This window comes from Dermochelys coriacea, chromosome 2 (genome assembly GCF_009764565.3).
Source record: "Dermochelys coriacea isolate rDerCor1 chromosome 2, rDerCor1.pri.v4, whole genome shotgun sequence".
Classification (NCBI taxonomy): Eukaryota; Metazoa; Chordata; order Testudines; family Dermochelyidae; genus Dermochelys; species Dermochelys coriacea.
The window spans coordinates 229,837,206-229,865,003 of NC_050069.1; the positions used below are offsets into that span (position 1 = coordinate 229,837,206).

Sequence of the window (27,798 nt, forward strand, 5' to 3'; positions counted from 1 at the left end):
GGATCCCCAGGGCCCTCATGGGGTGGGCGACAAGGAGAAGAACTCAATTGGTGAACAATATCCAGCACCCAGTGGTGATCTTGCTCCAAATGTGGGCAAACAGGACAAGACGGCCCACCAAAACAATCTGAGGTGCTGCAGAAGGGCTGGAGTGAGTTTCTTGGATCATGGGGGCAGAATCAAAAGGATTACTTGGATGACATTGAGTAAGGTGGAGGTGGTGGCAGTGGCAGAGTAGCGAGGTCACTATGTGCACGGGCGATGCTGAGATGCATCTTGCAGGTGTTGAGGGTAGGGCTGGTCGGCAGTGCGAGGGCATGGTCAGGAGGACGAGCACTGCTGCCTGCAAGTTGGGGCCAGGGTGCAGATTCAGAGCGACCAGAGGATGGCACAGGAGTCCTTAAGATAGTGGAGAACTTGTCCATTTCATCATTGAAGTTTGTGGCTGTCAAAGGGGAGGCCCTCTAGGGCAGTCTGGATCTCCTTGGGAAAGCTGAAGGATTGAAGCCAGGAATCCCAGCAGAGCACCATCCTGTGTGCCAGAAAGCATGACGCGGTGTCACCATGGCTTGGAAGGCCACTTTGGCAACTAGCTTGCCCTCATCCAGTAGGGCCTGAAAAGCCAGCTGTTGCTCTGGTGGGAGAAAGGCCTGGAGCTCCACCAACTTGGAGTAAGAGAGGAAGTCATACTTCACCAGGATGGTCTGGTAGTTGCCAATGAACAACTGGAGGCCTGAAAAAGAGCAGACCTTGCACCCCAGAAGGTCAAGTTTCTTCATCACCTGATCAGGAGGGGTGGCCTTGGGATGTTGCTGTCAGGCTTGGTCAATCACCATGTGAACCACGAGCGAATTGGGGGGTGGGTGGGTAAACAAGAAGTCTGTACCCTTAGATGGCATGAAGTAGTGGCACTCTGCCAGGTTCAGGGTAGGGGCACAGAAAGCTGGGATGTGCCAGACCACTTAAGCTGGTTACAAGATGGTTCCATGGATTGAGAGGGTATGCACTACAGCTATTCCCATTTGTGTGATCAGGTTCACATGTGAAAAATATCCATGTTCCAATTTGAATCAGATAAATGGACATTTTAACCTTGGGTCCATGTACATGAAAGGCTATTTTTTAAAAAGTTCTCATTGTTACTGACCAAGAGAAGAAAATTTTTCAGGAAAATATAATTTTGCATTATTTTCTTGGTTTTTGAAACTGAGATACTCAGTGCTGTCAATTTTGCACTCAGGAGCAGTGTTAATTACGGAGTTAAGTATTTGGAATGAATATGTGGATGTAGCCAGGAGTAGCACTTCACTGCTGATATTTTCCAGATGTAAATCTAGTAGCTGGTTCTATACTTATACAGAGTATATAATTGAAAATGCCATGCAGGCAAGCTTGTTATTTCTCTCTGCCATTACTATATAACTTACACTGAAAATACTCTAATATACAGGTGTTTTGTTAGATTCTTTGTTTTGACAATTCAAACAACACAAGTCTGCTTAATGGGGAAACAAGCTAACTCATGCTGCTATTTATACATAAAAAGAAAGTATCCCCACCTAAACATTGTGGAGAAAACATTTCTAAACATGAATTCTCAGCCCTCTTGATATTAATATACGCTATGCATTTATGGTCTGTGAACAGAAAGTTTAAGTGGGTCAACTGCACTAAAGTGATCCTTTAGTTATCTTTAACTTGTGTTTATATCCTCAAGAGATTACTCTACTTCAAAAAGTTGTCCATTTTTAGCTCCTCTACTTTTATTTTTTCAATACAAAGAAACTGAAGAGGAAGTAAACAGGTCAGATTGAACAAACAAACTTGAAAGTGCTAGGTCATAGTTCAGGGAAAAGTTTTTATTTAGGGCTAACAACTAGATAATAAATAAAGGCATATACTCATGTAATAACAGATGTTCTCATGCACTTAACACATACAATAAAGCTGGCTTACATTGTTGTTTGGACAAATTGAGAAGAGGTATTTGGCAATACTATAAATCTGAACAATTTAAAGATTATAGAACAAATTCTTCCTGTTGATTTTTTACATTTCCTTTATACAATTTTGAATAAATATTAATACTTATTTTTCCTCATACTCTGTCTTCACTTTTAACATGCCAGATAGCTAAGCCATAGCAATATACAACCGCCTAGAAACGGCTTTTATGGTTTATACTAAGTAGTAGGAGCCTAGAAATTATTCCCAATTTTACCATTTTTGTAAAAGTTGTTTAGTTAGAGCCAAATTTTAAAAAAAACTGCAGAGAGTTTAAGCTCATTTTACCATTCAGTGCAAGGCCAGTCCAGACCACAAATCATGATACTGTAACGTAAGCCAGTATAATTTAAATAGTAAAATGTGCCCAAAAGATTCAAGAGGAAGCAAACAGAGAATGATTTTTCTGTTGAAAGATTCATTTGATACCTAACATGCAGATACTGCAGTATTAGACATTTTTCAAATCTTTGAGATGGCAAATTCAGATGGTATAAGTAGGCCTTTTTAAAAGAACAAAACTCACAATACTACCACAATGGCCAAAAAATGACAAACTATTATAAAGAGAAATCAATCTGATTAAAAAAATTAAATATTTCAATTAACACTGAAAAGTGTTTGTAATCATTATTTACAATTTATCAATGATACCAGTGTACAGCTTCATACAGTCAAGTATACTGCTTTCAGCAAATGCAAATTCTTAATCCCCCAGTAAAGCATTAGATAGTAGTATAGTATTTCTTCTAAACACATCAATTTAATGAAGGAGATCGATCTGTGGTCCAGAGTAATTCTATATATGGCCATTTGGTTTGCAAACAGCGCTTTATTGGAGTATCATCAGTCTGTAGCATTGGATCTTCAAAGCCCATAATAACTGCTGTGCCTTCTACATACATGACCTGTCAAAATAAAGCCATCTACTTCAGTATATTTCCTGAGATACCTTTAAAGATAGACATAGAATGTTGTTTTCACAGTGTAGAAAGCCACTTGTCACAAAGCATGCTTTTCATTACAAAAGGAAAAACTCAAAACAAATAAAGTTTTAGACAAGTGGTTCACATTTATTGAAATATGAGATCTAGAATATCTAACTGGTAGGTGTTGATGCCTGAAACTTCTATTCAGGTCACAGATTAATCATGCTGTTCATATACTGACAGTAAAGGCCAAAGCAGAAAAAATAAAACTGAAAACTTAAATGATGCAAAAAGTCTGAGGCAATAGGCCATTCATTGAACAAACTCAATTTTCTTTAGATGAGGTGAAAAAGCGTAACAGGCAAAACATGTACAAATCTTTCCTTATAGTAGAGCACGAGTCTTACAAGAAAGTCAGAAATCATGTTTTGACCAAATTTTCAGATGAGTAATAGCATAGTTTTGAAGCAGAATAGTTTCAGTGCATCAAAGTCTGCGTCTCTATATATGGAAACACTATGAAGTTATAGCACTGAAATTTGCTCATATAGGTACATGTTACTATAAACAATCTGATATTTTTCATTCAAATGCAACAGAAAAGAGGGAGGAGTGAGTTAACATATAACACAGGTGTCAATAGACTGAACAAATGAAAAGAAATTGACAACCAATACAATTGTGCACAAGAAAATAAGGGTTAACAATGAGGATGAACAAAATCTTATATTCCGTATTTCATGCTTTCATTAATAAGCGCACACAGAATAAATTTAACCATCCAACTAAGTGGCCTGATTTTCAGAGGTGACCAGCACCCACAGCTTGCACTGAGAATTTGAGCTGTAGGTGCTCAGCACCTCTGAAAGACAGGTCACTTCTTTAGGTGCCCAACTTTAGCAAAACATGTTTGAATATTTTGGTCTTAACGTAAAGTAGACAAAAGGTACAGGAAAATAACTTCTACTGCTACAGCTTACCTGTCCCAAAGTTAAATGTACTCTTATTTTCAAAAAGAAAAGGAGTATTTGTGGCACCTTAGAGACTAACAAATTTATTAGAGCATAAGCTTTCGTGAGCTACAGCTCACTTCATCGGATGCATTTGGTGGAAACGAAAGCTTATGCTCTAATAAATTTGTTAGTCTCTAAGGTGCCACAAGTACTCCTTTTCTTTTTGCGAATACAGACTAACACGGCTGCTACTCTGAAACTTATTTTCAAAATATCAGCTAGTCCCCTATTCCCTAGATTCAAGGCAACTAGAGTTAATTAGATCCATACTATGAAGCCCTTGTTGTAGTCAGTTTAATTCATAAAATGGAATAAAACAGTGATATTGTTTAAAGATAATAGCCAGAATTCTCTAGAAGATCATTGTTACAAATATATGGTGGGTAAGGTTAAACTTTAAAAAACACGTATATGTATACAAAATAACCAGGCAACAGAGTGGATAAAAATAGATTAAAAAAATCAAATACTTTTCATTTCAAGAAAAATATCAGTTTTTTTAAAAAAAAACTTATTTACAATTAAATTTGAAATTGTCATCCTATGTTAAGGCCTATATTTATTATAATCCATTAAAATTAAATACTATAATATAATACTAAGCAGTACATGATTGCTGACAAATTTTAAAGAAAGTCAAACCATTAGCCAGTGACTGCCACCAGTTCAAACACCTGACACCAGAGTCTGCTGGAAATGCAAAACCAGCTTTTTACAGCAATAGTCTCTTTTGCAAGGTGCAGAGAGAATGTTTTCTTCATTTCAGTTTATTCAATAATTCAGTTCATTCAATAAATTCAGTTCAATGACCTAATTCAAACTTAAGAAGCAAATTAGGTATTGAAAAAGCAGGAAATATAGTTATTATTCATAGATTGGAAAAGGAAAACAAAAAACAAAAAGTGTGAAAGAATGAGATCTACTAGTTCTAAAATTTTGAAGGACATGGTAACCAGAAATAATCAGTGAATTCACTAACTACAGAAAATGTTTCCTTTGTTTAATAAATTAGTTTTAATGGAAAATGAATATTTTAATAAAGGTTGGTAACTTCTCTTGTATGTAATCAGCACATTTAAAATAATTTAATAAAAAATTAAAATGCTACATTTGTGCATTTTAAATTGAATTTGCATTTGAAATTGAAACTTGAAAAAAGCAAGCAAAAGTTTGTCAATTAGTAAATTAGAATTGCCTCATTCACCATTTTGAAGTATAATAACATTAAAATTAACAATCTGAATAAATGTAACAACCTATAATTATCAACCTGTGATTAAAATCAGATTTAAATCAATCCAACCTGCTAGGCAATCATAATAATCTGAGTACCTTTGCCTACATTTTGGAATACGAGACTGTTGGAAGTTCCATAGCAATTAATTTATAATCCCAAATTACTCTGATTTCAACCAGCATTAAATGGTGATTGAATCAAAATGCATCCTCTGGAAGGTCCTCCTCACTGGAAGTTATCTCTCTATTCATTCCTTGTGATCTCTACTCAGACTGGTAGCAAAGGTGCTAATTAGAACTGGTTGAAAAATGTTTTTTCCTTTGAAGAATAATCTTTGATTTGACAGAAATTTGAATATCATTTTTTTTGGGCCAAAACCAGAAATTTTGATTTTGAAATGCTGCTGTGGTGCTTTATGGGAGTTTAAGTTCATCTGTCTCATAACCCCATTCTCCTCTCTGGGTCCAACTACATCTCCCATGATGCATGCCTCCTCTCTGCAAGAGAGTGATGGCGTATAACGGTAAATATGGTTCGACCAGAGAGCATGGTATATAGAAGAGAACTGGAGTATGAAATAGCATTTCCAAATTGAAATACTTATGGGTTTTTTGGGGGAGGGGGGAGCAGAAAATTTGTGCAAAACAAGTTTCTACGGAAAATTTTTTACTTGGCCAACTGTTCAGTGTCAAATGTGGTGGCAGTTCTGCAATATGGACACAAGAAATAGCACTGACATCAACTCATTTCACATAAGACAGTGAACTGCTATCACATGGTCATGATTACTGGTTTCTCCTAAGCAGGTCCCAATTCATTTTCTCTCAGATCATCATACCTTTTCATTATAATTAGACTGCTTCAATCCATTGTAGTGATATACAGTGAATGACTCTGGAACCCTGGAGTCCTGGTATAAACAAGACAGTTCATTTTATATCATAAAATCAGTTTAACATGCACCCTTTTTCTTTTTACAATTACTTTGCTTGATGAAAAAAGGGGTAAGTAGGTGTGTGTGTGTGGGGGGGAAGTGAGTTAAGATACAAGATACTGAAGTTTTTCCAGGCCCCTCATAGGAGAAAAATACAACACCCAGTCAATCAGTTCTACTACCTGTTAATAGATTAGGCAACCCAAAATGTTCAAGAGACTAACGATTCAGTGCCCAACTGGATATCCTGAAGTGAAATTATTAATAATAATAATTTTATTTTTTTAAAGAGTTGAGCATATACACTCTGAGAATTGGACCTCCGAAGTATCTCAGGTTCAACACCCAAACATACTAGCCACATAAAACTGTTAAGTCTGATACAGTTAGAATGCTTAAGTATTCAGTAAAAGATTTAATAAATTCTTTCCAAGAAAGAATTCCTTCTTCACTTACCAAAAAGTGCAGAAGAATCATGTCTGGAGTTAAAAAGAGTGGTATTTAAATTTAATAAAATAACTAATTCCACTTTGTCAGTGGTGTATTGCTTCCAGACTTGTCAATAATTGCAATGTATCAGTTTTCATATGAAATAAAATTTAATTCAAAAGACTTTCTAGTGGTTCCACAGCTCTGGAAACTTTCAATCGTAAGAAAATGAACACTGCAGACTACATTTTAGAATCATTGTAGTGTTAGCCCTGGTCTACACTAAGAATTTAGGTCGAATTTAGCAGCATTAGATCGATTTAACCCTGCACCTGTCCACACAAAGAAGCCATTTTTGTCGACTTAAAGGACTCTTAAAATTGATTTTTGTACTCCTCCCCAACGAGGGGATTAGTGCTGAAATGGACATCGCCGGGTCGAATTTGGGGAAGTGTGGATGCAATCCGACAGTATTGGCTTTTGGGAGCGATCCCGGAGTGCTCCATTGTGACTGCTCCGGACAGCACTTTGAATTCAGATGCACTAGCCAGGTGCACAGGAAGCGCCCCGGGAACTTTTGATTTTCATTTCCTGTTTGGTCAGCGTGGCGAACTCAGTAGCACAAGTGATCATGCAGTCCCCCCAGAATGTTTCTACGCTCCCCCTATCATCTCTGTTCCTGAGGTTATATCAGATTGGAAGGCAAAAAACCCACACTCACGATGACATGTTTTCCGAGCTCATGCAATCCTCCCACACTGATAGGGCACAGCTTAATGCATGGAGGCATTCAGTGGCAGAGGCCAGGAAAGAATTGCTGTGTTTGCTTAACCTCATGCCTCGCTAGAGATCCTGCCCGAGCCAGGTCAGCCTTGGGTGGGGGCATGACTGCTTTGTGAGCAGGAAGGACATAGATATAGACATTACATCAGATAGCTTCTGTAACTAGAGAAAACATTCCTGTGCATTTGGCAAAGTTTGTGGCAAAAAAAGAAAAGCCCCGACATACCAAACTATTAATAATACACAACCACACGTTACATAAAGTATAATAGGGCCCACGCAAGGGATATGTTCAAGTTAGGTTTCCATAGTGTAGTGGTTATCCTGTTTACCTACCATACGAAAGGTCCCCGGTTCGAACCTGGGCGGAAACAGGTCCCTGTTCCTTTTTCTGACTCCCCTCCAGCATTTTTAGTCTTAGAACAGACCACGCTGTGAAATTTTACTTTGAATTATATCAATTACGAGTTAAATAATATGGATGCTCTCTCTAAGTTATAGTCCTGGGTTCCTCGCCCTTTCAGCTGCTCTGATAAATTAACATTTTTGTTAGGGGCGGGGGAAAATTTTCATGAAGCTTTTTATAGGGACTAAATGCTATTTAGGTCACTGAAATAATCTTAACGTGGCCCATAGAGTACAATCCTCATTCTGGATTTGTCATTCCACAAGTTGAACTGCTCCTTACTACTGTCCAGGCTCCATGAGCCATGGGAGCAAGGGGCAGGCTGGGGTAGGTGCGACCACGCAGTGCTGCCAGCTGGGAGAGCAGCCTGAGGCAGAAGACTCCAGCTCGCATGATATTCCAGACAGGACTGAATCTCCATGAGACAAAACTTAAAGAAGAGAATGACCTGGAGTCACTCCCATTCGGTGCTCTAAGAGGATAGCCATGTCTGTCCAGGCGCCCCTGATCGAACTCACCGAGGTCTATCAGGAGCACCCAGGAGACGTATGGTAACAGTGAGCTAAGCGGGCTCCCTGCTTGCCAGTCTGGGGCTCCATCCTCCGGCCCCGCTCAGCCCATGGCCTGCCTGGGGTTCTGATCACCCAGGCAGGCAGCGGGCTGAGTGGGACCAGCGGATGGGATCCTGGAAAAAAGGCGCGAAACAATTGTCTGCCGTTGCTTTCACGGAGGGAGGGGGGCCCGACGACAAAGTTTTTGCCCCATCAGGCATTAGGAGCTTAACTCAGTATTCCAATGGGCAGCGGAGACTGTGGGATAGCTACCCTCAGTGCACCGCTCCGTAAGTCGATGCTAGCCACGGTACTGAGGATGCAGTCTGCTGACTTAATGCACTTAGTGGGGACATACGCAATCGACTGTATAAAATCGAATTCTATAAAATCAACCTAATTTCATAGTAGACATACCTTAGTGTTTCATTTTGCAGTATTGTTTTGCTTTAAAAGGTGCATTGCCAAGTATACTTTTAAAATAGTTGTGGCTGTTTCACTTTTCCTTAGTAACACTTAGAATCTTTAAAATAAAGTTTCCATAACTTTGACAAATGCTGATTTTCCTGTATTTCAAACATGGCTGAAATTAATAAGGCTATTTTGTTTACTAACTAGATCTTCAAGTTATATAGTGAGAGAGAATATGCCTTGGAGTCTCAGCCTGGTCCCCAGTGTAGAGCCCTAAAAATCCACGGAAAACTGCGGATATCGACAGATAATTTTTGTGGATACGGATCGGATGCATCCATACAGGGCTCTACTTATCTGACACTTGGCAGCTTCAGTGGAGACTGCTTTTTGGTGTGAAGGCTACAAATTAGAATAGTTTTTCATTTAAACATTTTGGAATGCTAAATCACATAGGACAGTTATACTGAACTGAACAGCGCAAAGAGTTACCAGCTGACCCGAAGTATCAAAGAAATGTAACATTTATTAGACTAAATAATTTTGCAAAAATGCACATTAGAGTTATGAATGTTTAATGCATCACTGAAGAATCTTATTTAGTGAAATACAAAATGTTCTATGGCATAAGTAGAAGAAAAAAAAAACATCTACGTTACCTGCTCAGGGAAAAATTCTTGCAGAAAGGGACCCAGTAATATGATTCCTAGTCCTTCTGGGTCTAATTTGGTCTTCATGAGATTTACACTAAAACAAGAACATTGGATACAAAAATATGAGTTGCACATTTTTATTCTTGCATGATTATGTTATGTGGTACTACAACACTTCTGACTGCCAAATATATTGAGGTTTTTTTTGTTGAGACTCTTAAATAACAAATGCACCAGAACAGCACCAGATTTGAGAAAATGCAGTTATTTTTAAACCAAAGTAATCTGTTATTTGAAATGGAAGTAGCTGTAATTTTGAAAGATTGCCTTATTAGGTAAAGTCAGTTGAAAGTCATGCAAACTAAAACCTACACTTTAACCCAGAAGACATTTTGCTGTATGCTGCAAGCATTCCTCATCTTAAACACACAAGCCAGTCATCCTTTGAAGAGCTCTGACCAAACAACCTGCTTTTAAGTGGAGATTTGAAAAGCCACCAATGAATACATTTCAGAGGTTTTTAAAATTAAGTTTGATAAGAATAAATGTCATTGAAATAAGGTCCCATGTTTATCATTGTATATTTACAAAGTGCCTTTCACATTAAAGTAGCCCAAACCATTTAACATTTATTTTGATATTATACATACAAAAACAGAAAGAATGAGAATATACACGGAGTAGTATAAAAGCTTTATTGGTAGTAGCATGGGATTTTTGCCAGTCGTTGTAAATGTGTGTCAATAAAACATTTACATTTCTATTTATGCAATATATTTTACAGACTGTTTAGCAGAGTTTTACAAAGTATTCATATTTTTCCTAGCTCCCAGTCTAGTTCTAAAAGTTTACCAGGATAGGCTTCTGAATGAGAAATTTTAGAATTCACACAGTATCTAAACTAGCTCTCATGTAAATCAAGCAGAATTTTAACATTAATTTTAAACCTGTCACTGGTCCATGACAGAATATTTACCATTCTGCTAGTAAGCCACATCTTTGGTGTGTGAGACATTTTAATTTTTTTTTTAAAGCAGTCTGAAAACTGCTCAGTTTTGGAATGTTAGAACAGGCTCTAGGCATGATGGATTAGTGGACAGAATGCACATGAGGAATATTTAGGGCTTGTTTACAGGGAGCCGCAATGTGCAGTGTGAGGGTGTGATTTCTAATGCACACTAACATATTGTGCATTAAATTGGCCCATGTAGAACCTGCTGGTGCACACTACAGTTTCCACAGATCACTTTAACATAGTACTGTTTCAGACAGAGCTATGTTAAAGTGCAGCAGGTTACATGGACTTGTCAACACATAACACATTAGTGCGCATTAGAAATCACACCCCTGTAAGATGCATTATTCTACTTTGTAGAAAAGCCCACAAATCCACTTTTCAAATGCTCTGCAATTAACTTAATGAATATAGAGAAACCCCTTCACTCAACGAAATACATCTCTAGAAAATAACAACCTGCAACTGTTTAAAAACCTCTCAGCCACATTAAGTTTGAAGCCTAGTTTTAAGCAGTCATGAGATAAAAGATAGTCCTCTAATGGATCAGTAACTGGTTAAAAGATAGGAAATAAAGTATAGGAATAAATGGTCAGTTTTCAGAACAGAGAGAGGTAAATAGCAGTATCTCCCAAGGATCAGTACTGGGTTCTGTGCTGTTCAACATATTCATAAATGATCTACAAAAAGAGGTAAACAGTGAGGTGGCAAAGTTTGCAAATGATACAAAATTACTCAAGATAATTAAGTCCGAAGCTGACTGTGAAGAGTTACAGAGGGATCCCACAAAACTGGGTGACTGAGCGCAAAAAAAAAAAAAAGGGGGCAGATGAAATTCAGTGTTGATAAATGCAAAATAATGCATACTGGAAAACATAATCCCAACTGTACAAACAAAATATTGAGATATATATATAATATATAATATAATATATATATAATAATAATATAATATATAAATTAGCTGTTATCACTCAAGAAAGATCTTGGAGTCATTGTGGATAGTTCTCTGAAAACATCCGCTCAATATGCGGAAGAAGTCAAATAAGCTATCAGAATGTTAGGAATGGGATATATAATAAAATATAAGTATCATAATGCCACTATATAAATCCATGGTGTGCCCACACGTCAAATACTGAGGGCAGGTCTGGTCACCCCATTTCAAAAGAGATTTTAGAAATGAAAAAATGTATAGAGAAGGGCAACAAAAATATTTAGAGATATGGAACAGATTCCATATGAGGAGAGATTAAAAAGCCTGGGACTATTCAGCTTGGAAAAGAGATGACTAAACGGGGATATTATCGAGGTCTATAAAATCACGAATGATATGGACAATGTGAATGTGTTATTTACCCCTTCACCTAACACAAGATCTAGGAGTCGCCCAATGAAATTAATAGGCAGCAGATTTGCAACAAACAAAAGAAAAGTACTTCTTCACATAATACAGTCAACCCGCGGAACTCATTACAGGGGACGTTGTGAGAGCAAAACTAACTGGATTAAAAAAAGAATTAGCTAAGATGGTAAGGGATGTGACCCCATGTGCTGGGTGTCCCTAAGCCTCTGACTGCCAGATGCTTGGACTCTATGACTGGGAATGGATCACTTGATAATTGCCCTGTTCTGTTAATTCCTTTTGAAGCATCTGGCATTGGCCACTGTCAGAAGACAGAATACTGGGCTACATGGACCACTGGTCTGACTCCAGTATGGCTGTTCTTATGTAGAAAGTAAATGTTAACTAACTGAAAATATAGATGGAAGTTAGGTAAAATGTAACCATCAAATTCTAACCAGGGCTAAACAACACTAATCTTCTAAAGAGTATCATAGGATCTTTAGTAATCACAAATTAGCAAATTAGGGGAATTAGCAGCTAAATTGGAAAAGATGGGGATCAATATGAAAATTGAAAGGTGGATAAGGAATTGGTTAAAAGGGAGACTACAGTGGGTCATACTGAAAGGTGAACTGTCAGACTGGAGAGAGGTTACCAGTGTAGTTCTTCAGGGATTGGTTTTGGGACCAATCTTATTTAATCTTTTTATTACTGACCTCGGCACAAAAAGTGGGTTTGCACTAATAAAGTTTATGGATGATACAAAGCTGGGAGGTATTGCCAATTTAGAGAAGGACTGGGATATCATACAGGAGGATCTGGATGACCTTGTAAACTGGAGTAATAGTAATAGGATGAAATTTAATAGTGAGAAGTGTAGTAAGGTTATGCATTTAGGGATTAACAACAAGAATTTTAGTTATAAGCTGGGGATGCATCAATTAGAAGTAACGGAGGAGGAGAAGGAAGGACCTTGGAGTATTGGTTGACCACAGGATGACTATGAACCACTAATGTGATATGGCCGTGAAAAAAGCTAATGTGGTCTTGGGATGCATCAGGCGAGGTATTTCCAGTAGAGATAAGGAAGTGTTAGTACCGTTATACAAGGCACTGGTGAGACCTCATATGGAATACTGTGTGCAGTTCTGGTCTTCCATGTTTAAGAAGGATGAATTCAAACTGGAACAGGTACAGAGAAGGGCTACTAGGATGATCCAAGGAATGGAAAACCTGTCTTATGAAAGGAGACTCAAGGAGCTTGGCTTGTTTAGCCTAATCAAAAGAAGGCTGAGGGGAGATACGAATGTCCTCGATAAATATATCAGAGGGATAAATACCGGAGAGGGAGAAGAATTATTTAAGATCAGTACCAATGTGGACACAAGAACAAATGGATCTAAACTGGCCATCAGGAAGTTTAGACTTGAAATTAGACAAAGGTTTCTAACCATCAGAGGAGTGAAGTTCTGAAACAGCCTTCCAAGGGAAGCAGTGGAGGCAAAAGACCTATCTGGCTTCAAGATTAAACTCGATAAGTTTATGGAGGAGAGGGTATGATGGGATAACATGATTTTGGCAATTAACTGATCTTTAACTATTCATGGTAAATAGGCCCAATGGCCTGTGATGGGATGTTAGATGGGGTGGGATCTGAGTTACTACAGAGAATTCTTTCCTGGGTATCTGGCTGGTGAATCTTGCCGACATGCTCAGGGTTCAGCTGATCGCCATATTTAGGGTCAGGAAGGAATTTTCCTCTAGGGCAGATTGGAAGAGGCCCTGGAGGTTTTTTGCCTTCCTCTGCAGCGTGGGGCAAGGGTCACTTGCTGGATGATTCTCTGCACCTTGAAATCTTTAAACCATGATTTGAGGACTTCAGTAGCTCAGACACAGGTGAGAGGTTTATTGCAGGAGTGGGTGGGTGAGATTCTGCGGCCTGCATTGTGCAGGAGGTCAGGCTAGATCATAATGGTCCCTTCTGACCCTAATATCTATGAGTCTATGAGAATCTCATTTCATCTCCAATTAAAAATGACACCTTCAGCAATAGTGCCCTCAATGCCATGTTGCAGGAATTAGTTCAGAATTGAAATACAATAATTCCATCTACTGAGTCACCAGCATAACTATCTGACCACATATGGTTTTCCTTGCACACCTCCCAAATACTGAGCAGGTCTCAGGGTAGTTAGGTTTTGAGATCCGAAGAGATCACAGCCTGAGGTAGAAGCTTATAGGAAACTACTTGTATACTATATATAATTTAGATGTTATTTGCTTTGAAGAACACCACATTTGCAACTGACATATAAGGAATTAAGAATCCAAATACTCTCTACGTTATTTAAGTTTTTGCCATATTTCATGGACTGGAGACCCTAAACACAGAGACTTAGATGTCAGCTGAAAAATGTGATGAACCTACATAAGTCAGAACCTACTCTATAATACTACTGCTTTAACAGAGAGAAAATATGGCAGACTATGGATACGGAGAAATTCCACAGAATTATCCGCAGCAAAGAATCTTTTTAATATGGTATGCCTTTCTTGTGAATGATTCTTGACCATACAACACCTGATGTTCCATATGCAATAAGAGGTCATGATTATGCCACAAATATCCTAAAACCCAAGCAGCCAATTCTGAAATAAAGCTGGATTTGGAAGGAGGATTTTTCCCTTTTCCTTTGGGAAAGCAAATTTGTTAGAGGCAGTAGAACAAAAGAAGGCTTTCCAAGTTTCCCAAATCAGGCTCTTTCCCTAGAACTTGCAAAATTCTGTTCCCCTTTGGAGGGAAAAAATATGTTTCACACAGAGCTAACATCCCTAATTTGTCTTGGAACAGTTCACAACTACTTTTGATTAGGATAAAATGGGATTTGGCCTTATAAATGAGCAAAGCTAAAGCCTGGGAGGTGAAAAAACAAGTTCCGACATTGAGATTTGCTCTCTGGCTTGGGTATTCAGGAAGCAAAATGTGACTACATAAGCAGAATTTGTTGCAGAAGTTATTTGCTACCACCAAGCAGTTGGGAAACACTACTAGCAATGCCAGTCCAAATGAGAATTAAATTACCGAGTGAAGAGAGTTTTATCTAAATAGCCACTATTAAAACCTGTATAGTAACTCCTCACTTAACGTTGTAGTTATGTTCCTGAAAAATGCGACTTTAAGCGAAACGATGTTAAGAGAATCCAATTTCCCCATAAGAATTAATGTAAATGGGGAGGGTTAGGTTCCAGGGAATTTTTTTTTGCCAGACAAAAAAGACTTTTTTTTTTTTATATAATACACACACACACACACACACACACACACACACACAGTTTGTTTAAACAAACAATTTAATACTGTATATAGCAATGATGATTGTGAAGCTTGGTTGAGATGGTGAAGTCATAGGGTGGGATATTTCCTGGGGAATGCCTTACTGCTAAATGATGAACTAGCAATTGGCTGAGGCCTCAAGGGATTAACTCATTGTTAATGTAGCCTCACACTCTACAAGGCAGCAGGAATGGAGGGAGGGGAGACAGCATGGCAGAGAGTGAGTGTGGGAGGGGGGCAGGGGAGAGATGTGCATTTCCCCTTTAAGTATGCTGACCCACTCTTAAGTATACTGCCTTATTAAGTTAATCAGCAAGCTGAGACCACAGCTGCTGCCAGGAAGCTTCCTCCATCCTGAGCCCTGTCATGTCCCCCCTTTCTCTATGGAGATGGGGTAAGCGGGGTGCAGGAGCTAGGGGGACGGGGACACCCTGACATTAGCCCCCCTCTTCTTTCTCCCCCCCCAACAAGGGAGAAGACTCGGGGAGCAGCTCCAAGACAGAGGACAGGAGCAGCACATGGCATTGCGGGGAGGGATAGCTGAACTGCAGGCAACTGATAGCCTGCTGGGTGGCTGCTTCACAGGGAACTTAGGAGAGCAGGGAACTGATAGGGAGGTTGCCAGTCCACCCTGGTTCCAAGCCCCCACCAGCTAGCTGCAATGGGCTGCTTTTCCTGCAAGCAGTGGACAAAGCAGGCAGCTGCCAAACAATGTTATAAGGGAGCATTGCACAACTTTAAACGAGCATGTTCCCGAATTTATCAGCAACGAAACAATGTTAACCAGCATGACTTTAAGTGAGGAGTTACTGTACATATCTGGTATTGATGGAAACAAAGTACAACTATATAAAATGCAACCATACAGAAACACAAAATCTGAAAAGCAATTTGAACTTTGAGCTCTAGGATGGTATTAAATCTTCTTGTAACATTGTAGTCAGCTGTTGAGAGACCTTGTTTTTGCCAGCACACAGATTCACCTTGCAGTATTGGGTTGTCATAGGCAAATACATACACTTACAGAAAACGCGAGTCACAAATAGCTAGTAACTGGGAGCTAGGAAAGATGATCTTCTTTCTAAATCAAAAATGATTTTGAATCTTATCTTTAGGCCTTTTTTCCTTCATTTACAACTGACTCAATATTTTGGGACATTATCCTTAGGATACTACACAGAATTAGATATACTAACAATTCAAGATAAAACCAACCCATAACTAATCTGTTAAATGAAAATTTAGCTACACAAATTATACTTACTATTCAGGATCTGATACAAGGTCCAAAGCCTTCATTACATCTTCTAGAAGGGTATCAGGTATAAATCCATTATCTGCAAAAGGGACAAATTTTCTCAGTAGGGGAAAATAAACTGAAAACATTTTAAGATTATGGATTTTACCCAAAATACTGGTAATCAAACCCACATCTTAGAATTTGAGAGTGCACTGTAAAGTTACAAGATGAGGTCTTAGAACACATGATTTTCATACATATTTCCCCCAATTAAAAAATTGCAGGCTTACATGCCTTAAAAATGCCATTTTTCTAAAACATTTGAAAATGCAAACTTTATTAAACTTAAAACAATTTTTTACTAATAGACATATCAATGCCACCTTAAAATGGTGAGAGAATGTTTCTAAATTTGTTTCTAATTAAAATAAAATGTGAATATCAGGCAGCTTTGAGTTCTAAAATGAAACTAAGGAATTTTTCAGTACTTGTCAGACCTCTCAGATCACGATGGATCAGGTATGAAAGTTTTACATTTCTGAAAATGTAAGATTAGGGAAAGTGGTGGGTCACATACAAAGCAAGTCCCCAGCGTTGAAAAGCTTAAAATGAGAACTCTACTTCCTACTATTACTATATTTGACTTCCTCATGCTCTGTAGTTTTCAAGAGGCATGTCCATTTTATTATTAGGTTGATTAACCAACAAATCATGAAGTGTTGCTGTTTACCAGTAGGTAGCACATTTCCCTATGGATATGTCTGTCTACACAAGAGCTGGAAGATGTAAATTCCAGCCTGAGGAGACATACCTGTAACTAGCTCAGATTGTGCTAGCTCATTAAAAATAGCAGTGTAGCCATGACAGTGCAAGCAATGGGAGGGGCTAACTGTGCCAAATACATATCAATGGTCTTGAATGAGATCATACACAGGGCAGCCACGTATGATTTATAGCACACTACCTCACTAAATCAGAGCTAGTGCGGGGGTATGTCTCCCCAAGCTGGAATTTGCACCCTCCAGCAGTAGTGTACACATACCCTGTGAATCAGTATTAAGCCTCATCATGAGCAATGTGCCTTACAATGCAGGGGACTGTACTATTGGAGGTGCAGTGTTTTGCATATATCGTAAAACTGTTGCCCTATTTTTCGAGAAAGATTCTTCACACTCAAAACCAGTCAATATAAAGATTTCAACCCAAAGTTAAACAATGCAGCCTTACCTTCTGGATCATAAGTTTGAAAAACTCTTCTGGCTTGTTCTGAAGGAGCTTCAGGAGCAACTAGGGCCAAATCCTAAACAAGAAAGTTCCACAAGATTCATTATTTCAGACCAATACATATTGTTTTACTATGGAAATACATGACTATACTGAAACATTTCAAACCTTAAATTAATGAAGAAACAAAGTATAATGGCAGAGGTGAGCATTAGCTTCATGTTAATTCCACACATTGATGGTGTTCTTCAAGGTTGTGTTAACAACGTGTTACGGTTTATTTACATGGCTTTCCACACAACTATCCTGGTATGGATATAGCTTGGTCATGCAGATGTCATAGCATTCAAAATAAATGTTTAAGACAAGAATAATTAAAGACATGGAAAAAAACCAGAAAAGATGGTAAAATGCAGATGGGTATATCAGAGATAAATCATGCCAGAGTAGCCCAATAACTTTGTTTGAAAAAATAACTGAGTTTTTTAGACAAGGGAAATGCAATGGGTCTAATCGGGACTTCAGTACAGAATTTGATATAGAGATTAGTTAAAATGGAAAAAAAAGGAATAATTCCTATAGCAGATCTTTTAGAAAAACATCCAATCTTGATTTAAGAGTTGCCGGTGATGGAGAATCATCATGACCCTTGGTAAATTATTCCAATGATTAATTACCTTCATTTAAAAATGTACACCTTATTTCCTGTCTGAATTTTTCTAGCTTCACCTTCCAGCCATTAAATTATGTTATACGTTTCTCTGCTAGACTGAAGAGCCCATTATCAAATACTTGTTCCCCATGTAGGTACTTAGACTAATCAAGTCTTTGTTAAACTAAACTGAGTATCGTGTTTTATAATCCTTGCATCATTTTCATGGCTCTTCTCTGAACTCTCTCTAGTTTATGGATTTCTTGAACTGTGGAAACAAGTACTGGACACAGTATTCCAGTAGCAGTCACATCAGTGCCAAACACAGATAAAAATATCTCTACTCTTACTCGAGATTCCTGTTTATGCATCCCAGGATCATATCAGCCCTTTTGGCCAAAGCATGAAGCATGAGCTGGAAGCTCATGTTCAGGGGATTATCCACCCCAAATCTTTTTCCAGAATCACTGATTACCAGAATAGAGTCCTCCATCTTGAAAGTATGGCCTACATTCCTTGTTCCTAGACATATAAGAATTTCTGCCACAAAAGCTTATACTCAAATAAATCTGTTAGTCTTTAAGGTGCCATCGGACTCCTAGTTGTTTTTGTGGGTAGAGACTAACACGGCTACCCCTTGATATTTGCGATAAGCTGGAGTTTATCAGTTGGAAAAGACAGAGGAGAAAGACAGACCTAGGTGCATTTGTTGATTACAGGATGACTGAGCCACCAATGCGATGTGGCTGTAAAAAAGGCAAACGCAATCCTAGGATGTATCTGGTGAGGTATTTCCAGTAGAGCTAGAGAAGTATTAATATCATCGCACAAGGCACTGATAAGAGCTCATCTGGAATACTGTGCATAATTCTGGTTACCCATGTAACCAGAGAGATGAATTCAAACTGAAACAGATGCAGAGAAAGGATATTAGGACAACCAGAGGACTGCAGAGCCTATCCTACTAGAAAAAAGATCTTGGTTATTTAGCCTAGCAAAATGAAGGATGAGGGGGGATAAGATTGTTCTCTATAAATGCACTGGGGGGCAAGGGTAAAACATCAGGGAGGGAGAAGAGCTATTTAAAATAAAGGACAATGTTATCACAAGAACAAATGGGCATAAACTGGCCATGAATACATTTAGGTTGAAAATTAGAAGATTTCTAATCATAAGAAGAGAGAGGTTCTGGGAACAGTCTTCCAGCAGGAGTAGTGGGGGCAAGCAAACTAACTATAGTTTTAAGATTGATCTGGATAAATTTATCAATTGGATTATATGACAGGGTTGACAGCAACAGCATGAGACTGGACTCAATGACCCAGGAGGTCCCTTCCAGTCTTATGTTTACATTGCACTAAACCTAAATAATTTGTTACAAGTAAAAAAAAAAAAAAAAAAAAAAAAAAAAAGTTACTCTACCCATTTAAAATGGCCCACAGAGTACAAAACATTTTCTTTAAATGTATTTTCTTTTTCTTAAAGCAGAAACTCAAAGACAACACTTTCAGTCAGCAGATTTCAGTATGTGACAAATGGTTTTAGTCTGGATTGTGCAGGCCTGTATTACTGTTCAATTTAACTGAGTAGACATAAATGGAAGCGATGCATCTACATAAAGATAATAAAGTATGTTATTTTAGTACAGTGACCCACATCTTAGACTAAGGAAAGAAAAAGCTAGCTCAGGGAAAAATAGAAGTGAAATGCATTCAACCAGAATTTCATTCTTATATTATGTCTCAATTGCAAATGCTCCAAAAGCGCAAGATATTTAAAAATATGCTTAACTTTAAGGTTGGCATGTGCTTAAATACCTCCCTGAATGGAAAGGATTTACTTCTTTATTGGCATACAATGACATATTAGGAATCCCCATATGTGAAACAATTTGTACAATTTAAAATAAATGGCATTCCTATTTAAGGAAAACTAATAAAAAGGCACTGTAATAAGTCTGATAACTAGAACAATGTTATAGTACCTCAATACTTTTAGCAATACATTCTCATGTTTGTTTACTTTATCTGAGTCCCTTTCCCAACTGTACATTTTGCAAAAAAACCACAAACTGTTACACTACCAAACGATAGGATTAAAAAAAAAAAAATCTTCTAACCAAAGGCTGTAAGAGAAATTTAATGGAGGGAACAAGATTAGCTCCTTATCTTGCACCACCATTACTGCAACGTCCTTAACATAAGAAAGGCCATACTGGGTCAGACCAAAGGTTATTCTAACCCAGTATCCCATCTTCCAACGGTGGCTAATCTCTCCCCATCCTGGCTAATAGCAATTGAACGACCTATCCTCCATGAATTTATCTAGTTCTTTTTTGAACCCTGTTACAGTCTTGACCTTCACAACATCCTTTGACAAAGAGTTCCACAGACTGTGCACTGCATGAAGAAATACTTCCTTCTGTTTGTTTTAAACCTGTTGCCTATTAATTTCATTTGGTGACCCCCTAGTTCTTGTGTTAGGAGGAGGAGGAGTAAATAACACTTCCGTATTTACTTTATCCACGCCTTTTCTCTGGCCTTGACAAATGCAATCTTGCCCCACTCATATCCAGTCAAAATACTATTGCAAGTATCATTTTCCTAGGGCATCACTTTGATCGCATTATCCCTCTTTGAATCCCTCTACTTGATCCCCATTTCTACATCAAACACGTTGCTCATATTCACTTCCAAGGTCCTTCAGCCAATCCCCACCCTATCAATCATTTCTCATTCACTATTTTGCTGTTGACACTTATCTCCTATTGACCTGTGATGTCAGCCTCCACTGCCCATTTGTTCAATTTTCTAACACACCTTCATTGCTTTCTCCCATGCTGACCCGTAGGCTTGGAAGGCACTCCCCATAAACATATACAAAGCTATGTACTTGATTACCCACCTTCAAATCCCTCCTTTGCCAAGATGCCTACAAAAAAGTTTACAATAGTTAGGCTGCTCATGTGCCTATCATGAGCAATATTATTTCATTTTCACTTGTGCGCCCTTGTCTGTCTATATCCATCTGTTGTCTTGTGTCAGGTTATAAGTCCCTTGAGGCAGGGGCTGTCTTTTTGTTCTGTATTTGTAAAGTACCTAGTACAATGGGATCTTGGTCTATGACTATGGCCCCTAGGCTCTATAGCATAGAAATAAATAATATTTGAAAAAGTTGAAAAAATCCAGTCTTAAGAACTTCAAGTACGAAGAAAATGAAACATTGCAGCAATAATGAATATCCAGAATGCTCTGATTAAGTTTAACAGAACTGTATTTGGGGGTGGAGGACAACACAAAGACACTCAGGCTGGAACCTTTCAGACACAACTCCTTCCTAACTTTATACATGGCTTGAAAGATTCTTCACTCAGTCTAACAGAAACTTTTGTCAAGGCAAGTGGGCTGAGGAGCTGCTGGCTTCTTTTCTGGCGAATGATAGACTCATGATTGGAGAGGCTATTTTTAGGTCCCTTAAACCTTGTTTCATATCAGGGCGTGTCCAAACATAAGAACATATTAATGTCTTCATTTCTTTAGTAAAGAGCATACAGATTCCCTTTCTTGTGGCTGGCCAAGTCTCCTTTCCGTACAGTAAGAGGAGTCAAATTTCAGTTTTATACATGCTACCTTTTAACTTTATCGTTATCTTTTTATCACAGAGAACTTCAATCCGCTCTGGCCATTTGCTTCATACAGCTTTGGTATGATGCCAGGCATCAATCAGGAGGCACTATTGTCAGCAACCACTGTCTTTAAAATTTAAATTCTTTCACTCTTGGCTCTCTCCCTGCTATATCCTTTTACAGAGAGTTGTCCTTTCTCAGTTATCAGAGTCTTGGTCTTACCAACATTCACCCTAAGCCCAGCCTGCTCAAAACTATGTTGCCACTGTTTAAAGTTGGCTTGCAGGATCTCACAATCTTTCACACATCACTAAATCATCAGCAAACAGCATGTTCCAAGGCAGCTCCCTTTGTATATTCTCATTTGCATCCAGGACAATTGCAAACAAAATGAGGCTTGACATTGAGCCCTGACGTAGGCTAGCTTTTACTAAAAGTTCTCTACTGTAGCCCCACTTAGTTTTGACTACAGTAGTCACTGCAGCATGCATATCCTGAAAAAGACTCTCACATCCTTCTCACTCACCTCTCCACTGAAAACTCCAACTAGTTCTCATGGTACACAATTGTACACCTTCTCCAGGTCCACAAAGACAATATCCAGTTGTGGTTTCTTTTCTATGAATTACTGCATGAGGATTCATAGTGCAAGTATGGCATCAACTGTGCTCCTTCCTAGCATGAACCCATACTGACTCTTCCAAATTTCAAACATTCCATACAGAAGCTTTTCAATAATCTTCTCCCCTACTTTCATAACATGTGATGTCAGCTTAATTGGGCAATAATAAAGGAGATGTTAACCCTGTGTTAAAGTTTAAAAATGGGCAACAGAGCTTTTATGCCATTCGTTTGGCATTTTCCCTTTTTTAAGAATATCACTGAACAAACCTGTAAGATACTTGATGCCTTTCCTTCCCGATGATTTCACTGCATTCACTTGTACTTCTTTTTTTATATTCCTAAATGCCTCTGCAACCACTTTGTCCTGGAGGTAATCTATTGAGTTCCAGTTTGGCTCACATATTCTTAATTCCCCCCTTAAGTTCTCATTCATCACTCTTTCAAAATAATCACTCCAAATTTTGATTGACCCTTTGTTTGCAATATACTATATTCATTTCTGACATAAACAAACTTGTTGAAATCTCTTATTTTCTCAAGTCCATAGATGGTCTTCTCTCCCTCCTGTAATCCTAGTTAGTTATATATGCATCACAGTCCATACTTCTTGCTGTCACATTTCTTTTGGCCTCCTTTTTTGTCCCCATGTATGCCATCTTATCACTCCTCAAGCCCCTGGCCTGCTATTTTTTGAAGGTTACTTTTTCCCCTAATGGATTTTTTAACTTGAGTATTCTACCCCCAAGTCTCCCTTCTTATCCCTTTCAACATGGATTCACTTGTCTCCAGCAAAGGTGACTTAAGTTTGAATCAATTGTCCTCAATGCATCAGCCGCTACCAAATCTCATCACGTGTATCCCCAGGTGTTGAACAGGGGAACTCCCTGCAGATATGCAGGGCAGCTGGGAATATTCAATAAGAAGTTTTAGACCAATTGAAGACATCTCTCAGTGGGGCACTGTGGGGTAAGCTGGAGGTACAGCTACCACTATAAATGCTGGTCAGATGAGGATGTCAAGACAAATAAAGACTGCCTTAAAATAAGTCTTGCCAGGGGTGGTGGGGATCATAAGCCTTGGTAGGGAGCTCCCCTAGTAGAAGAAAAGCTATTTCAAACCAAAAGGTGTTAGACTTAGTCACCAGTAAATCTCATCCAGTTCATTTTATATACACACACATACATACACACACACACACACACACACACACACACACACACACACACACACACACACACAGATAGATGACTACCCAATATAACCAACCCTAAACAACTGTTTGAAACCCATGCATGAATGAAGGTTTTTTGTTTCTTGTTTTTTTTAAATTGAAGTATTGAAGAAGTATAACTAGTTCTCTTTGTACATGATTGTATGCCTTTTCCAAATCCACAAAGACAATACCCTGTTGCTATCTCTTTTTTTCTCTGAACTACTCCATGAAGATTAATAGTGCAAATATGGCATCAACTATGCTCCTTCCTGGTATGAATCCATACAGAACCTTCCAAATTTCAACCATTCCACACAAATGCTTTTAATCAATTTTCTCTCATACTTTCACAGCATGTGACATCAACTTAATTATGGAATTAATTTGTGGAATTAGTTATGATGGCAAGTTATGGGAGATTGTAGCCAGTGTCAGTTTAAGGTAGAACTCATGGCACATCCCCTTTTAAGATTATTTAAAGAAAGATCTTTTCTATTTACACATTATAAACATTCATTTTACATTAAAACTCGATGTAAACTGTGGCTATGGATAAAGCCACCCTCCTCAAGTTACATTGTGTGTGTGACTTTGCACTCCATATGCTTTATGAAAATATGCTTGGAATGTGAATATAAGGTAACTGGAATATGCTTTATGCAAAAGGTCTCGTCAGGTATCATTACAAAGCTTAATCTACTGAGTGTTCATCCTATTTGTATGCATGTATCATTCTTATATCTAAAACTAGAAATATGAAGTTAACTCTGAGGTCCTACTGTAATTATGCAAAGCATGGGCCATTAATGGTAGTTTAGAATCTTGATGGCTCCCATTGACCAGGACAATTGGTTGTAAATGGCTCTGTTTACTTGTAAGCCTTCCTGTATTGCTGTGAGTCAGGCTGGAAAGAATGGAGGCTTGGGGTCTCACAGGACATGTCACCAGGTAATGGAATCCATCTTAAACCTGGTGCTTTTCCATTTAGAAGGAGGGGTGGGGACCCAGAGAGACAAAAGATTCCCGCCTTGTGCCAAAGCCATAAAAGGGGGTGGAACAGAACAAAGGGGGCTGCAGTCATGAGAAATCCCCTAGTTACCACCTGAGCTGGAACTAATAAGAACGGTACCAGGGAAGAGGATTGGGCCCAGACTAGGAAGGAGTCTAGTCTGTGAAAGAAGCTTATTGGAACATCTTTGCGGGTGAGATTTACCTGTATTCAGTTTCTTATGTGTATTAGGCTTAGACTTGCATGTTTTGTTTTATTTTGCTTGGTAAATTACTTTGTTCTGCCTGTGATTAAGTAAATACTACTTTTTAAACTTAATAAAATCACTTTAGTTTATTAATTAATCCAGAGTAAGTGATTAATACCTGGGGGAGCAAACTGCTGTGCATAGCTCTCTATCAGTGTTATAGCGGGTGGACAATTTATGAATTTACTCTGTATAAGCTTTATACAGAGTAAAACAGATTTATTTGGGGTTTGGATCCCGTTGGGAGCTGGGTATCTGGGTGCTGGAGATAGGTGACTTGCTGAGCAGTTTTTGGTTAAAGTCTGCAGCTTTGGGGGCATGGTGCAGACCTGGGTCTGTGTTGCAGCAGATGTAGCATGTCTGGCTCAACAAGGAAGGGTTCTGGAGTCCCAAGCTGGCAGGGAAGATGGGCTCAGAGGTTGTCAAGGTTTCCTCCCCACTCTGAACTTTAGGGTACAGATGTGGGGACCTGCATGAAAGACCCCCTAAGCTTATTTTTACCACCTTAGGTTAAAAACTTTCCCAAGGCACAAATCCTTTTTTGTTCTTGGATGGGTACTGCTGCCACCCCCAAGTGAGTTAGACAAAGATTTAGGAAAAGAACCACTTGGAGTTCCTGTTTCCCTCAAATATCCCCCCAAGCCCTTTCACCCCCTTTCCTGGGACGCTAGAGAATAATATACCAACCAAATAGGTTAGGTTAACAAGATGAGCACAGACCAGCCCCTTGGGTTTTTAGGGCACTAAAACCCAATCAGGTTCTTAAAAACAGAACTTCATTATAAAAACAAAATAAAAGAAGCACCTTTATAAAATCAGGATGGAAGGTAATTTTACAGGGTAATCAGATTCAAAACAGAGGATTTTCCTCTAGGAAAACTTTTTTTTTTTTGTAACTTTAAAAAGAAATAAACCTCCCTCTTAGCACAGGGAAAATTCACAACCTAAAACAAAAGATTATCTAATGCATTTCCTTCCTATTACTTACAATTTGTAATATTAGATGCTTAGTTCAGATATGGCTTTAGGAGATGTATTTTCCCTGCCCTAGTTCCTCGCTGACCCAGAAAGAACACAAAGAAAAAACAAAACAAAAACCTTCCTCCACAGATTTGAAAGTATCTTCTCCCCTTATTGGTCCTTTTGGTCAGGTGCCAATCAGGTTTATTTGAGCTTCTTAACCCTTTATAGGTAAAGAAGGAAATTTATGCTACCCTTAGCTGTATGTTTATGACCGAGGTAATTTCAGCACATCAGGTAACTGTCCCAAGGGGGTCTCTGTGACCGAACCCATCACAATATGATCTTGTACTTGTTTAACTTTTTCCAATTGCACGGGATACGGAAGAAGAGTCCCCATTCCCAAAATATCTCCCTGAAAATTCCCATATATATGACTTGATTACTTGTTTAATGGTCTTCCTTTGCTAACAAAACTGAAATAATGTAAATATTCATAATTTGTGTTGGGCAGTGTACATGTCTGTCTTCTCGTTTCAATATGTGTGACAATGGAAGAACACAAGGAATGAGTCTTTCCATTCATTAACTGACATCTGAAATAAATTGTATGCTTGTACAGTAAATGGCTACAATTTTAAGCCAAATGCTAAACTGGAATAAAGTCAGCTATTTGTTATGCATTACATTTTTAAAGCATGGAATTTGATGTTCTATGTAAGTCATTCAAAAAGAGATTACATAATTTGCTTTACATGAAGCTTTAACTCTACACTACAGTTTTCACTGTTTAAAATAGCAAGATCAGAAAAGCACCAATAGCTACCACAGAGAAGTGTCAAGAAAATAAACTTGTACTTTTTTTTTTAGAAGTGCGAAAAAACCCTAAACTTCATAGTAACTTTGGACTTCAGATGAAATATTGTGCTATGACAGCAGGTAAAAACAAATTAAAACAACTTCATAAGTATACGACATGCATTCCCTATGGCAGGGATAGTCAATAGGCGGAATGTGGGCCAAATCCGGACCGCCAGACACTTTTAAACAGACCCCAAAATCTTTTTATTTACTTATTGTTTGTTTTTTATTATTATTTTCTGTGGAGGCTGGCCCTTGACTATACCTTTGACCAAGAAATTTGGACCTGGACAAAAAAAATAAACTGACTACCCCTCTCCTATGTTTTTGTAATGAAAACAAATGGAAAATATGAACTTCAGTCAGTAAAGCTTAAAAATGTGACAAACAAAAATGTACTTCAACTGCCCAAATTCCATCATTTCTGCCAAAATATGAAAAACAAAGCTCCAACTTTGTGAACTGCATTTGATACATTCCACACATTGAAACTTCCATACAAGGAAATCTCATCAAGAGTTTATCATAACAATTATTCAACACTTTTAAAGTATCTCATGTCCCAAGAGGCAAGAAAATCATGTTTCACCCTGTGGCTCTGGTGATGTACAAATAGCCATTTTTACAACTTTCAAAAAGTTCTCTTCAATAATACCAGTTATTTTAAGATCTCATGTTTATTCTTAAAGGCAAAATATATTCTTAGTAAGTTCTAATGAAAACATTCCAGAAGTTTGTCCTGCTAATCCAAAACAGCTCATAAGAATTGCTATAATGACTAAGGTGCGCTGACATGCCTGTTTTTACAACACACTTCATTGAAGGAACTATTACCCTTTTAATTCAAACCCACTTGGATATGAAATATTTAGAAGTTCTATACATACTAGACTAAGTATGGTGTCAAGTATCAGGGGGTAGCCGTGTGAGTCTGTATGTACAATAACAACAAGGAGTCCGGGGGCACCTTAAAGACTAACAGATTTATTTGAGCATAAGCTTTCTTCAAGAAGTGAGGTTTTTACCCACGAAAGCTTATGCTCAAATAAATCTGTTAGTCTTTAAGGTGCCCCCGGACTCCTTGTTACAGTAAGTA

At 38.2% G+C, this 27,798-nt stretch overlaps 1 protein-coding gene across 2 annotated transcripts in view; it reads right to left on the reverse strand.

Moving 5' to 3' along the window:
* Nucleotides 1-1,838: 1,838 nt before the first annotated feature.
* Nucleotides 1,839-27,798, reverse strand: part of MINDY3 (MINDY lysine 48 deubiquitinase 3) — a 93,321-nt gene continuing 67,361 nt past the window's right edge. For both annotated transcript variants that reach the window (XM_038391356.1, XM_043509386.1), the window contains 5 exons: nt 17,515-17,587; nt 16,312-16,384; nt 9,357-9,444; nt 6,022-6,093; nt 1,839-2,912 (listed from right to left, as the gene is read on the reverse strand). In XM_038391356.1, coding sequence (XP_038247284.1) covers nt 2,763-2,912; nt 6,022-6,093; nt 9,357-9,444; nt 16,312-16,384; nt 17,515-17,587 — 456 coding nt within the window. In that variant the 3' untranslated portion in view covers nt 1,839-2,762. The remainder of the gene's footprint in view (nt 2,913-6,021; nt 6,094-9,356; nt 9,445-16,311; nt 16,385-17,514; nt 17,588-27,798) is intronic.